General features: G+C 38.3%; 1 protein-coding gene across 2 annotated transcripts in view; it reads left to right on the plus strand.

Moving 5' to 3' along the window:
• Positions 1-14,330, plus strand: part of PTPRR (protein tyrosine phosphatase receptor type R) — a 236,535-nt gene that overhangs the window by 187,119 nt on the left and 35,086 nt on the right. For both annotated transcript variants that reach the window (XM_026500025.4, XM_026500028.4), the window contains 2 exons: positions 5,400-5,586; positions 8,535-8,619. In XM_026500025.4, coding sequence (XP_026355810.1) covers positions 5,400-5,586; positions 8,535-8,619 — 272 coding nt within the window. The remainder of the gene's footprint in view (positions 1-5,399; positions 5,587-8,534; positions 8,620-14,330) is intronic.

The raw sequence follows: 14,330 nt of genomic DNA on the forward strand, positions 1-14,330 counted from the left end.
CAAATTCCTATCTCTTAGTTCAGTAAAGTGGTATTTTCTCCTTCAGATCATTAGTCAGTAATAGCTGGTTAAAAATCTAATATTCTATAATTATAAAACACCGCTCTTCTCCAGATTGTTCAGTAAATTGCGTTAGACACCTTGATAACCTATTTGGGGGAAAGAAATCTAGTTGATTCTCACCATTACCATACCCCAAATAAATTAGAAATAGATTAAAAGATTAACTTTTAGTAAAAATTAAACTTCCAGAAGAATTTGTATGTATTAAAGCAATGCAAGAAACCACACACACACACACACACACACACACACACACAAGATTGATATGTTTGAATGTAAATATAACTTTTAAAAAATCCTTGGTGTTTTAAGGCAGCAATAAATCACATATATGCAACACATGTATGTGAGAAATAATTTCTTATAGATCATTGTCATCAACAATAAATGCATTAATGCTCCAATGTAAACATTAAGAAAGAGCATGAACAGACAATTCTCAAAGGTAAGGACTGATAAATGAGCAATAATCATACCAAAATGTTTTTATCCCCATCTCTAACCAAAGAAATAAAATTCAAAACAGTAACTCACTGCCATTATTGCCATTAACATAGCAAAATTTAAGTTAATTTAAAAGCTAGTGAAGTTTTTGTGATGGAGTGATTTTAATCTCCTTTTTAAAACTTCTAACTTCCACAAATCTTCTACAATGAACATGTGTTACTTTTATAATGAAAAAACACTTTAAAACATATACAAGTGTGTGTTTAATGGTTGATACATATATAGATGTGTGTTTAATGTCTTCTCTGCATGCACAAGACATGACTAAGAAGTGGACAAATTTGGGGGCGCCCGGGTGGCTCAGTCGTTAAGCGTCTGCCTTCGGCTCAGGTCATGATCCCAGAGTCCTGGGATCGAGCCCTGCATCGGGCTCCCTGCTTGGTGAGCCTGCTTCTCCCTCTGCCTGCTGCTTCCCCTGCTTGTGCTCTCTCTCTCTCTGTCAAATAAACAAAATCTTAAAAAAAAAAAAAAAAGGACAAATTTTTTAAGTGGATTCTCCTGATCTGATTTTCTAATTCCACTGTATTTCAATTAACTCAAATATTGTTTGTTCCTTGAAGATAAGAATTACAAAAGCAAAGATTTTTCCATGTTAATGACAGCCTATGGTACCATTTCACGGCCGGGATAGACGAGTACTACCTTGAGAAGGGCTGTTCTGTGGAAGGAGGCTCCCCGAAAGGTCAACAGCTTGTGCGTGATTAATTCCATAATTGAACCTTGAGACATTGTCTGAGGTGTTGAGGTGAAGTGTTCTGGAATTGTTTAGGGCTCCGAGGAAATGGATTTGCCATAATAAAGGGAAATTTTAAGATAAATAGGTTATCAAGAAGGATGTATTTTTCTGTAGCGACAAATGTGTAGATTCTGTCTGTTCATTTCAAAATGTTAAAGTTAATCTCAGTGTAAACAATTTTTGAGTTTTTGAAAGGTCTTTTAAAGTAGATCCCTTAGAGAGGTAGGAGGTGAGAGTTATATCGAACTTTATTCTATTATTGCCCCAAACAATAGCCAGGCAACACTTCTTAGAAGCAGCGTACTTACACTGTTGGGTTCAGCCTTGTGATACGCCTCTGAGGCAGGTATCCGTAATTACTCACTTCACAAAAGAAGAAGAAATTGAGATGCAACAAGGCTAGGCAGCCTGACCAGAGGTCCACCACAAGGACATGGGAGAGGCAGGATTTGAGCCCGGACAATCTGACTGGAAAGCTAGAATTCGTACTCTGAATATACACGGCCTCTACATTAGACTTCGGTTGTCTTGACCTCCCCCCAACAGTTGGCCCCCAACTGCACGTGAGGCACTGGCTAGCCTACCATAATCTGCCCACCATACCCTTGCTTTTGGGTAGCAAATCAGAAAGTGCTTGGGTTTCATACTCTAACCTGGATTGAATCTTTGTTCCCCGTTCCTCCTCCTAAGTTAGTTAATTCTTCACTTACGAAATGGGGGAAAGTATGAACCTCAGAGAGCGGTTACAGAGATGGGAATAGCATATGTGAAAGTGCTTAGAACAGTGCTTGGCAAATCATAGATGTTTAATAAATATTAGTTTCCTTTCTTCCTTCCCTTGCCAGACAAAAGTCGTTCTTCCTTACGAAGCGTGTTTGCATGAAAATGTTCCCATGGCTCTCATTTTATCACAGAAGCTTCAGAATTTTTGTTCACTTGATCAAATGGACCCTAGTAGACGTGGAATCTCAGAGGCTCCTCAACCCCCAAGTGTGGCCAGGGGATGCCGTGGAAAGGCCTATTAGAAGTTTATATAAGCTGACGTTCAAAATTCTCTTTTCTGGATTTGGGCAGGCTTTTTATAGCCTTATGTCTGTGCCTCTTGCTTCTCTCTCATTTCTCCTACCTAACCTTGCCCCCCAATTTCAAAATGCACTTTTATACGACTGAACTCTAGCTCAAACTGCTTATATGCCATTTCTCAAAGATGCCTTATCATTTCCTGCTTCCACATTTTTTTTTCTCCTGCCGGGCTCTCTCCCTGAAATAACCCTTTACCGAAAATTTATCTATTGAACTTTTACCTTCAAGGCTTAACTCAGATGCCTGCTCCTCATACATCTCTGAGCACTCTGGATGGAAAAGACCTCCCTTCTTCCTAAACCACCAGAGCACTGAGCGTCACTCAATGGACAGACTGCAGATGCTTTAGTCTTTTGGGGCTGAAGATTGATTGGATGGAATAATGGTTTAAAATGGCATCCGATTAGAAATCCCTTAAATGGCCTGTCTCAACTCCTTACTAAAAAAAATCTATGAAGCCAGCAAAAGCCACACTTTCACAAATACACTAAAAACTAATAAACAATGTATTTTCAGAATTAGGAAGGAATTTCTGACAATTTGAAGTCCAGAAGAACTGGACTGAGAAACTTATAAAAACTGCTTTCCCACTAAAAATAGATAAAAATTCTTGCTCTGAGAATAGAACCACTCTTCACCCTCCTCAACTGTTTACCTCCTACTCAAAAAACACAGGAGCCCTGTCAATCACCAACAACAGCCCCCCCCCCACACACACACACAAAATATGGTAGGGGACAAACATTCTTCTATCAGCTAAGTGATATTTTATGGGGTATCCAGTATGCTATCCCCTAATCTCTAACAGTGATTCAAGAGTAAAGCATAATAAAAAATAAAAAAAAAAACTAGAAAAGATTTTTCAAGAACATGCAAAAAAAATAACAGGTATGTCAATATTAATTTTTTTTTAAGTTGGAAGTGGGAGGTGGCAGGAGGGCGAATTGAGGAAGATGATCAAAAGGTACAAATTTCCATTTAAGATGAATAATCCGTAATAAATTATGTCGTGTACATAATGTCCTATACAGCATGACGGCTAGAGCTAACGCCGCTGTCTGGTGTATTTGAAAGTTGTTACGAGAGGCGATCCTAAGTTTTCATCACAAGGGAAAAACCGTTTTTGCTGTTGTTTCTAGAGGAGCTGATGAGTGTTAACTAAATTTATTGTGGTAATCATTTCACAGTACATGTAAGTCAATTACTAATGTCGTAGACCTTAAGCTTATATGATGCCATATATAAATTCTGTCTCAATAAAACTGGAAAATAAGCCAGATGTGAGGCAAAACATAGAATTAATAGGAATGTAAATATTTCGTGTTGATAAAATTTACAGTAAAGATGTAATTATTAATCTTTTAAAACAATGGCTGAAATACGTAAAGTAAAAATTGTCAGGGATATAAGAAAAATAACAAAACAAGTGTTGTGGAAGATCACATACATCTCAGGCTTTGAGAAATCCAGTAGGAAAAAAAGATTGCAATAATATCTTTGATCATATATAATAACATAATAAATAAGGTGATATACACACACACGTGCATAGATAAATTTATAGGGAGGTAGGTATAAATAGGTAATCAGTCTAGTTGCCCCCAAAAGTATCTATGAAATATTCAAAAAACATTAGCATAGTACTTGTCTCAAAGAAAGAATTGAAAAATTCTAAACATTTGAAGTCCAACCATTAGTTGGATGATTTGCATGTACTGTAACTAGAAATTAATAAGGAAGACAAATTCATAAACACTTACATAAACATCAAGCCAAAGCCGGAATTAAAAACTACAATTACAAACCATTTAGAAATTAACAAAAATGACATTACATATCAATTCTTAAGAGGAAGGAACTTACATGCTTTTGTTTAATGGGTTTTTGTTGTACGTTCTAATAATTTTCCATTGTTTAAAATTAAGCTCTAGCCACGTGAATATTTCCTGATGTAGTGTTCCATAGAAAGTGTGTAGAGCACCCTTCAGATGCAATATGCTGGGCCTGGTTTTTGCTCTACTGTCTTTGTTCACATTTGATTTGACCTGTTTTTTCCTATCCTCCATTTCCTTGGAACACCAACCATGTGGCGCCATATTGGATCAGCTCATCCATACCTAAGGCCTTTTAAATTTCATAGTTCTTGCGAATTCAATCTCTGACTTTGACCCTCAGTCTTGCACAAGCTGTTTTATATTTACTTCTTGGTTCCAAACAGCTAATGTTACTGGTAAGAGGCACTCACACATTCTATCCAAGAAACAAGGGGCCTTTATAAGTTGGAAGAGCTCCACCTCATCTCCCAACTGGAAGAGGAAAATTACAGAGGGAAGATAAATTATAACTCAGAATAAGAGTCTGTGACCTCGATATTCTTATGAGTTTATCATAGAATTAAAGAAATACATACACACACACACACATATGTATACATACATACATACAGATGCTATTTTTTAAGCATTCACTCAGAAGTTATAAACAGTATATACATTTTAAAACTTAAATTCTATTTCAATGGCAATAATGTGAACCAAAATATTTTTTTTCCTCTGAGCTTCCTATGTCCGGTAAGATCATGTGTTCAGTATGCTGATGTCAGAAATATTAGGTGGCTGTATGATTTATATACTGAGCTCTCAGGCATACAAACAATAAAGTTGGTTTGTGTTATATGTGATTTCTCAATTCACATGTAATGTTTGCTTTTCCTGAACTTTTCACTTAATATTGCTAGCCATCCTATTGTTTTTGTATCAAGTATACCCATTAGTACATTATAGTGCATTTTCTCAATTCAGATTTATTTCCAATAACAAAAGTGCCAGTTTCCTATAAAGAAACTATAGATAGTTGCTACAATCAACTCTGGTACCGTAAGAGAAAAAGACATTCGATCCTTATTTTTGGAAAATCCGCACTGAATAGTGTGTATGTATGAAAGACAGATTTGTGTGATCAGAATAACTCATGTGGTTTCTAAACTTATTAACCTTCTTCCCCAACATAGACGAGGGTCCAACGTATCTCTTACATTGGACATGAGTAGCTTGGGGAATGTCGAACCCTTCGTGGCTATCCCAACCCCACGGGAGAAGGTAGCCATGGAGTATCTGCAGTCAGCCAGCCGAATGCTCACAAGATCACAGCTGAGGGACGTCGTGGCAAGTTCACATTTACTCCAAAGGGAATTCATGGTGAGCCTGCTGTTTGTTGTTCACTCTTCAGTAGGCATTTTGATGAACTAGACCCTAGACACACCTATGAAAATGGCACCATTCTCTACTCAAGCAGCTTACAGGAAACAAATGGTTACAGTTCAAAAGGTTAAGGTTAAGTACAAGGTTTTAGATCCACCCCACATCTCATCAACTATTGATAAATGTTCAAACTGGAATGTGATGACAAAATTGAGGCAAAGTACATAGGAGCTGGCAAGAAGTGGCAAGAAGGAACTGGGCATCGAAGAGGCATTCCAGGAGGCAGGAACAGCCTTGCTGTCACTGGGGAATTAAATTGTTCTGTTTGCCTGGAGCACTGAAACCAAGGTGGGAAGTGGCAAAGGTTGAGCCTCCAGAGGTAGAAAAGAAAGCTGAGTCTTAATATATATTTAAAAATTTGGACTTTATCTTGAATTTTAAAAAGATCACTCTATCTGCAGTGGAAGAAGCATTAGAAAGGGGTATGTTGGAGGCTCTAGAGATAATCCTGTGGAACTGTCATGATGGTCCGAACTAAGATAGTAGGAGTGAAAATGGGGGAAACCTATAGGAATCTGCAAGAAGGGGGATGAATTGGATGAGACAGCCAAGAAAAAGGAAGGAGTCAGGGATGATACCCCAGTTTGTGACGTGAGCAACAAGGCGCATATAGTGTCCTTTAATGATATAAGGAACACGGGGAAAACCAAACATGGGCTAAAGATGATTGAGAATTTTAGCCAAAAGTCAGGGAACCCATCGATGTCACTGGTGATAAGTCGATTTGTAAAAACACATGTCTACCCAGAGAGCTTTAGACCTTACTAAGTCTAATTATTGTCCAAAGGGAATATCCATTTCATTGATCACTTTACATCTTAAATCAGTTGTACATATTAAGCCAAGCTTGTTGATTTTAATAAATTGGTCATTACAGTATCTGTTCAGATATTTGCGACCACTCCAATGATGAAATATTTATCAATGGGCTAGATTTACCAGTAGCCTCATCAACTCTCACTAAGCATCCAAAGTAAAACACAAACATGCAGTTTTGAAAATTAGACTTTGTAGTGTGTCATCTTTTCATATGAAGAAAACGAGACCTAATGAGATGAAAGAACCAGCCAATGATCACCCAGCTAGCTACAAGTACACCTAATACTCTTTTCTAGAACCACAGATAGCTTTTTTGAGATAAGCCCTTAAAGGAAAGATGAGGCCAACAAGCAGTACCAAAGAGAACGATACTGCTGGAAGATGGTCGTTGTCAGTGTGTGTCAGAAAGCAGCAAGAGGAAGCAAGGGAGGAGTAGACCTACCTACAGTGGCTTTGCCAAAACAGACTGACCTATTTGAAATTACCAAACAGAAAGATGTGCTTTCTACTGAACATTCAACAGTTTTGCTCATTTTGGTAACTTGGAACTGAGAAGTTATAATATTTAGTTGGAGCAGAGAGTAGGGATGAATATTATAAATATCTAAAATAATGCAAGCTTAGAGGCGCCTAGGTGGCTCAGCTGTTAAGCGTCTGCCTTTGGCTCGGGTCACGATCCCAGGGTCCTGGGATCGAGCCCTGCATTAGGCTCCCTGCTCAGTGGAAAGCCTGCTTCTCCGTCTCACACTCCCCCTGCTTGTGTTCCCTCTCTCGCTGTCTCTCTCTCTCTGTGTCAAATAAATAAAATCCTTAAAAAAAATTAAATTAATGGAAGTTTAGGGAATGATATTTAAAAAGTAAGCTACTCCTCTCTGTAGACCACATCTCAAATTCATGATCTCAAATTTCCAGACTGATGGAAAACTAGGACAATTTGAATTAATGTATAGGTAATTTCTTTCCTTTCAATGAATATTAGGCTGTTGAGTTATATTTGCCATTGAAGAAAGTTCAAGTAACAAAAATACTATTTCATGTGATCTAAAGATAAAAGTTCCTTTATTTCACGTTAACATTTATCTAAGCAATCTTTTGCAGAATTTTAACTAGAGATCGTGCTACTTTGTATAATCAAATCCTTACATATTTGTTTTGACTCTTTTGAAAACTTTGGCTTATTGCTTTCTTTGTCCCAGTCATCTACAGGTGCTCACGTTTTAGATATAATTCATTTCCACAGAGCCATTTCTGCTCTAATTGTTCCCTCTCCAATCATTTGGGGCACATGACATATATTCCGAGTAAAAACATTTATATTCTTATTAAGTGGGAGAAAACAGTGTCCGGATGCCCTTCACTAAAAATATTGCATTTACAACCACAAATGGGACAGTACAATGAATCACTGGCCTCTACCTCTGAAACCAATAATATATTATATGTTAATTAATTGAATTTACATTTAAAAATTTAAAATGTAAAAAAACAAGCAAAAAAAGAACAAATGGAACAGTATAATTATAAACCATTCCTTAATACAAAAAAACATTATATTGCCATCACTTGAATCAACAAAAATGCCCTTTGTGTTTACCATTTGGGGAGGGAGGTTTTAATTATGCTAAAAGAGACATACAATGTTAAAAGAGAATCCAAAAGAGTCATACAATGTTAAAAGAGAATCTGTCATAGTGAAGTTTTTGGTACTGAACTTAATAAAGATTTTTTAAAGATTTGAATACATTGTCAGTTTTCAACTGTCTATATATATTTCTAGCAATTATGTCAGAACAGAATTTTAAAACTCTAATCAAAGTTTTGTATGTTCCTTTAATAACCCTATGAAAAATAATACTTTCTAACAGAGAGCTCTTTCTTAGAGTCAGCATGCCAGGGTGCAGCTAATATGTTTATGAAAGGAAGGGTGTTGGTCAACCAGAGGTGGTAGTCTGTTGTTTTATAAATGACTTTGAAGTTCAGTAGGGCTCTGGATCAGATGGCCCCCTGTGAAGATTTTCTTTGTGGCAGCATTAGATACACTAATTTGATATCATTTATTTTTGCAGGAAATACCAATGAACTTCGTGGATCCCAAAGAAATTGACATTCCACGTCATGGAACTAAAAATCGCTATAAGACCATTTTGCCAAGTAAGTTTCTTGAATTAAATGTTTTCATTATAAAGCACAAGCCTTCCCCATTTACCCTTACCTCATCATTTCCCATCCTCACAACTTCTTTCTCCATACACACCAAATTTGGACCATGAAACTGGTTTGAGGTTCATAACTTTATCCTGTATTACTCTTCTTATAATGATCAGCTCTCAATTCCAGGGGACACATGGTTCTAAAATTTTATTGTGCCACACATTATGATCAATTGATTTCATCAAACAATTCAATGGGCAAAGGATAGTCTTTTCAACTAAAGGTGCTATGACAACTGAATAGTCACATGCAAAAAAATGAAGTTAGATGCATGGGGCACCTGGTGGCTCAGCTGGTTCAGAGTCTGCCTTTGGCTAAGGTCATGATCCTGAGGTCCTGGGATCGGCCCCATGTTGGGCTCTCTGCTTATCAGGGGAGTCTGGTTCTCCTTCTCCTTCTGCCCTCTCCCCCTGCTTGTGTTCTCTGTCTCTCTCTCACTCTCTCTCCCAAATAAACAAATAAAATCTCTAAAAAAAAAAAAAAGGAGTTGGATCCTGCCACACACATTTGAGTTGATACAAAAATCAACTCAAAATGGATTAGACCCAAAGGTAAGAGCTAAAACTATAAAACTCTTAGTATAAAACAGATGTAAATCTTCATGACCTTGAATTAATCAATGATTTCTTAAATATGACACCAAAGTACAAGCAACAACAACAAAAATAAATTGAATTTTATTAAATGAAAATATTTTGTGCTTCAAACGATACCATCAAGAAGATAGAAAAAGGACTCACAAAATGGGAAAAAGCATTTGTAGATTATACATCTAATGAGGGACTTCTATCTAGAATGTATAAAGAATTCTAACCACTTAGTTATAAAAAGACAGCCCAATTTAAAAATGGGCAAAGGACTTGAAGGAGACATTTCTCCATAGAAGGTATACAAATGGTCAATAAGCATTTGAAAAGGTGCTCAAAATCATTAGCCACAAGGGAAATCAAAACCACAATGAGATACCACTGGACTTCCACATGATTATAATAAAAATGATAGACTATGTAGAAAGTGCCAACAGGGACGGGAAGGAAATGGAACCTTCACACCTTCCTGGTAGGGATGTAAAATGGTGCAGCTACTTAGGAAACAGTCTGGTAGTTCCTCAAAAGGCAAATCCTGCAGTTACTATATGACTCAGACATTCCAGTCCTAGGCATATAACCAGGAGAAATGGAAACATTTCATTGTCAATCATAGACAAATAGATAGTTGGGCTTTTGGCAAAATCCATAAACATCCCAAAACAATAGCTCTGGAGAGATGGAGCCACAAAGACTTTTCAAAAGTATTGATGTTAGAAAACTACACGCAAATGTTTGTAACAGCATTATGTATAATAGCCCCAAAAGTGGAAACAACCAAAACACCCATCAACTGATGAACAGAGAAATAAAACATAGAATACCCACACAACGGAATAGTACTGAGCAATGAAGAGGAAGGGGGGCCGATGCCTGCTACAACACGGATGGACCTTGAACGTGACGCTAAGTGGAAGAAGCCATCACCAAAGGCCTCATACTATATAACTCCATTTATATGAAGAGTCCCAATTGGCGGATCTATAAAGACAGAAGCTGTCTTTGTGGTTGCTTAGTGCTGCCGGGAGGCATGGGAAATAGCTGCTAAACAAGTAAAGGCTGTGGAGGTTATTTTGGGATAAGGAAAATGTTACAAAATTGATTGTGCTGACAGTTGCACAAGTCTGTGAATAAAGAAGAAGAACCTTATGATGGTGCACTTTAAATGTGTGAATTGTATGGTCATGTGAGTTACATCTTGATAAAGCTGTTACCAAAAATTTCATTGTGCATAATAATCACCTAGAGTTCTTATAAATATCTAAAGTCCTAATGGATGAAAGAAAAAAAAAAATCTAGAGTCCTGTGTCCCACCTGCAGATTCTGTTGAAATAAGTCTGCTGGTGGGCCCAAGAATCCGCACTTCTAAGCAAACACCCAGGTGATTCTGATACAGATAATACCAGGACCCCACTTTGAGACACACAGTTTAGACGATGTTAAAACTAAATTTGACTTGGGCGCCTGGGTGGCTCAGTTGGTTGAGCGTCTGCCTTCGGCTCAGGTCATGATCTCGGGGTCTTTGATCAAGCCCCACGGAGCCTGCTTCTCCCTGTCCCTCTGCCACTCCCCCTGCTTGTGCTCTCTCTCTCAAATAAATAAATAAATAAATAAAATTTTGAGGAAAAAAACTAAATGTAACTCCATGAAATTAATCGATGTCAAGCAGTGAGCTAGATGCCAGGAACCAGTAAGCCTTAAGGAGTAGCCTGTAAGATCAAGGAGGTCAGGGACTAGAGGGGAGAGTCATGTAAATGACTAATTATGTTCAATGTAATAAAAGCCAGAATTGAAATCTGGCCCAGGTAGTGTAGGAGTACAGAGAGCATTGAGTTATTCTGCTTAGAGTGAAATGCTTTGGAGAGGATGTAACATTTGTCAATCACCAGACAACAGACAGTTGGGGTTTCGGCAAAATTCATAAACATCTCAAAGCAATAGCTCTGGAAAGATGGAACCACGAAACTTTTTTAAAGTATGGATATTGAAATAGTAGAGTCTGTATAATTAAGCCCATTAATTCACTCATCAAACATCAAATTCTCCGTATTTACGGTAATAGCAAGAATTGCTGGTAATGGTGTCGTTGGGCTGCCCCCCCTGGTGGAGTTGGAAACACTCCTCCGTAACATATTTTTAATGGGTCATGGGTCTGTATAGTATGATCCCTGTTGAAAGATACATTGTCTAGAGCTGGCTAAAGGGGGTGAAAGTGCTATGTGCTACAAGTGTGCTTCTCTCTGTCTCTCTCTCTCTTTCAAGATTTTTCATCTGAAATGTACCAAATATAAGTAATTAGGGCATAGACATTCATTGCAGTTTTACTTAACCATCTAATGTCAGAAGGATTCGGAAATTATTAGGAGTATGTAAAGTTCAGCCTTCTCAGGGGCGCCTGGGTGGCTCAGTCAGTTAAGCATCTGACTGTTGGTTTTGGCTCAGGTCATGATCTCGTGGGTCATGAAATTGAGCCCCACAGAGCCCCAAGTTGGGCTCCCGGCTCAGTGGGAAGTCTGCTTGAAGACCCTCTCCCTCTGCCCCTCCCCACACTCACACACTCTTTCTTCTTTTCTCTCTTTCTCTCTCTCTCTCTAAAATAAATAAATAAGTCTTTTTAAAAAAATTTTAAAAAATAGGGGCACCTGGGTGGCGCAGTTGTTAAGAGTCTGCCTTCGGCTCAGGGCGTGATCCCGGCGTTCTGGGATCGAGCCCCACATCAGGCTCCTCCGCTGGGAGCCTGCTTCTTCCTCTCCCACTCCCCCTGCTTGTGCTCCCTCTCTCCCTGGCTGTCTCTCTCTCTGTCAAATAAATAAATAAAATCTTTAAAAAAAAATTAAAAAAATAAATAAAGTTCAGCCTTCTCCATTTCCTGCCCAGATGATATCAGACGTAGTCCTTCATAGTCCTGTGTCAGCTTTTCCATTCCCAGAACTGGGCGGGTCACTAGAGCCAGGGCACCTGTGCTGACAACTGATGTTGCAGATAATGGATTTTCTGTTGAAAATGTCTGTAGCCTGAATGTACCACCCACCCCCTATTGCACAAAATACAATTTAGTAAGTATAGTTTGGGCATGCCACACTCTTGGTTGCAAGTCATCAAAGACGACTGGGATTTATATGGAAAGCTATTCTTCATGATTTACTTTAGACTATAATATGGGATAAATTTGAAACAGTACATAAAATAATTTAAAATGATTAATATTTTAAGTATTATGGGTTCTGTTAAAGATTTTGTTGATTTATTTGACAGAGAGAGCAGCCGAGAGAGTACCATTGGGGGGAAAAGCAGAGGGAGAGAGAGAAACAGACTTCCCACTGAGCGGGGAGCCTGATGCAGGGCTCTGTCCAAGGACCCTGGGGTTATGACCTAAGCCGAAGGCAGATGCTTAACCGACTGAGCCACTCGGGCCCCCCAAGTATTATGTTTTTTAAATTGTTTCAACCTATAATAAACTCAAGTTTAAAAGCTTCCAGCATGGGGGCGCCTGGGTGGCTCAGTTGGGTAAAGGTCTGCCTTCAGCTCAGGTCGTGATCCTGGGGTCCTGCTCAGAGGGGAGTCTGCTTCTCTCACTTCCTCTGACCCTCCCCCCTCTTGTGCTCTCTCTCTCTTACTCACTCTTTCTCTCTCGAATAAATAAATAAAATCTTTAAAAAAAAGCTTCCAGCTTGTACATATTAGTGAGGCTGTATAATTTGGGGGATGTTTCGCAGCAGAAATATGGATAACCAAGAACCAATTGAATCATGGCTGTTTCTCTAAGGATGACATCAGCCTGGCTCAGAATACTCTATGTGGTAGATTAAAGTGCGAAGGTCAAGTTTATATCACATTATTTTGCAACATAAACAAATATTAGTGGTGAAAATATGTCTATATCCTAAATCACAAAAGCAATGGGAAAAAACTAATCATACATCGGTATGAAGTTATTTGCACGACAATGAAGTATAATAACCAATTTCATGTATATTTATTCCATGCAGCCAATTTATTTATACAAATATAAAACAATGTAGATGAAATTAAAGAACTCTATTAATTAAACTCTAATTACTTTGGCCATCATTTCATATTTTAAAATTTAAAGTCTGGTAATATTTCCTACTTATGTTTCCTGTTCTATTAGGTGCCCAGAACAGAGTAGATATGCAAACAAGTGAGCCACTCATTAAGGCAACAAGTTGTGTGGCTCAAACAAAATATTGGAGTTGGACTTGCCTCCCTACCCTGGCAGGAGGATTCATAGAATATGGTAGACAACTTAATCTTTCTGTGCTATCCTTTCTTCATTCCTGAAGATAGTGATAATAATATTACTGCTTAGGGCCGTGGAGAGAATTAAGTAATCATATGTGAAAAGGGAAGTTCCCACTAACAGTGAGCCCCCACCTAATGTTAGTTTCTCCTTTCCCTCCACCTAACTGGAGACGCACTCATCATTAACCCCAAAACCAATTCCAGAAAATAGTAACACTAACTAGAGAAAGAAAACTTTATAGGTTCAAAAGCAGATTACTTAAAAGCCCTGTTTTCTCTTGTAATTTTCACATGAATCTTAAAAAGTGAGTTCCATAGAATCGCCGTCTTGCATTGCCAAGATCAGCACTGTCCGTCAAAACCTGTACAGTGATGGAAATGCTCTGTATCTCCAGTGTGATGGCCGTTAGCTGCGTGGGGCAATGGAGCACTTAAGGTATAGCCAGTGCACCCGAGGAACTGATTTTTAAGTTTTATTTTACTTTAATTAACTTAAAGTTAGCTACATGTGGTGGCACCATATTGAATAGTGCGGGCCTTCTCTCTCTATCCTGACACAAACTGAAGGTGACTCCCAGTCACCTGGTGGAGCCAAGTCCCTGCCTTTCCTCCCATTTCCCACTTATCTTAAATTCATCTAGAGAAACTCTGCCATTCCTCTCATCCCTGTCTTTGCCCCGAGATACACTAGCAGTATAAACTTTCGTCTAATAGCTTCTCCTCTTGACTCCAAACCTCAAATGCAATTCAGCCCAGAGAAGAAATCTTCAGCACAGAATAACCTTTGACCAATCAGACTAT

Source organism: Ursus arctos, unplaced genomic scaffold (genome assembly GCF_023065955.2).
Source record: "Ursus arctos isolate Adak ecotype North America unplaced genomic scaffold, UrsArc2.0 scaffold_21, whole genome shotgun sequence".
NCBI lineage: Eukaryota > Metazoa > Chordata > Mammalia > Carnivora > Ursidae > Ursus > Ursus arctos.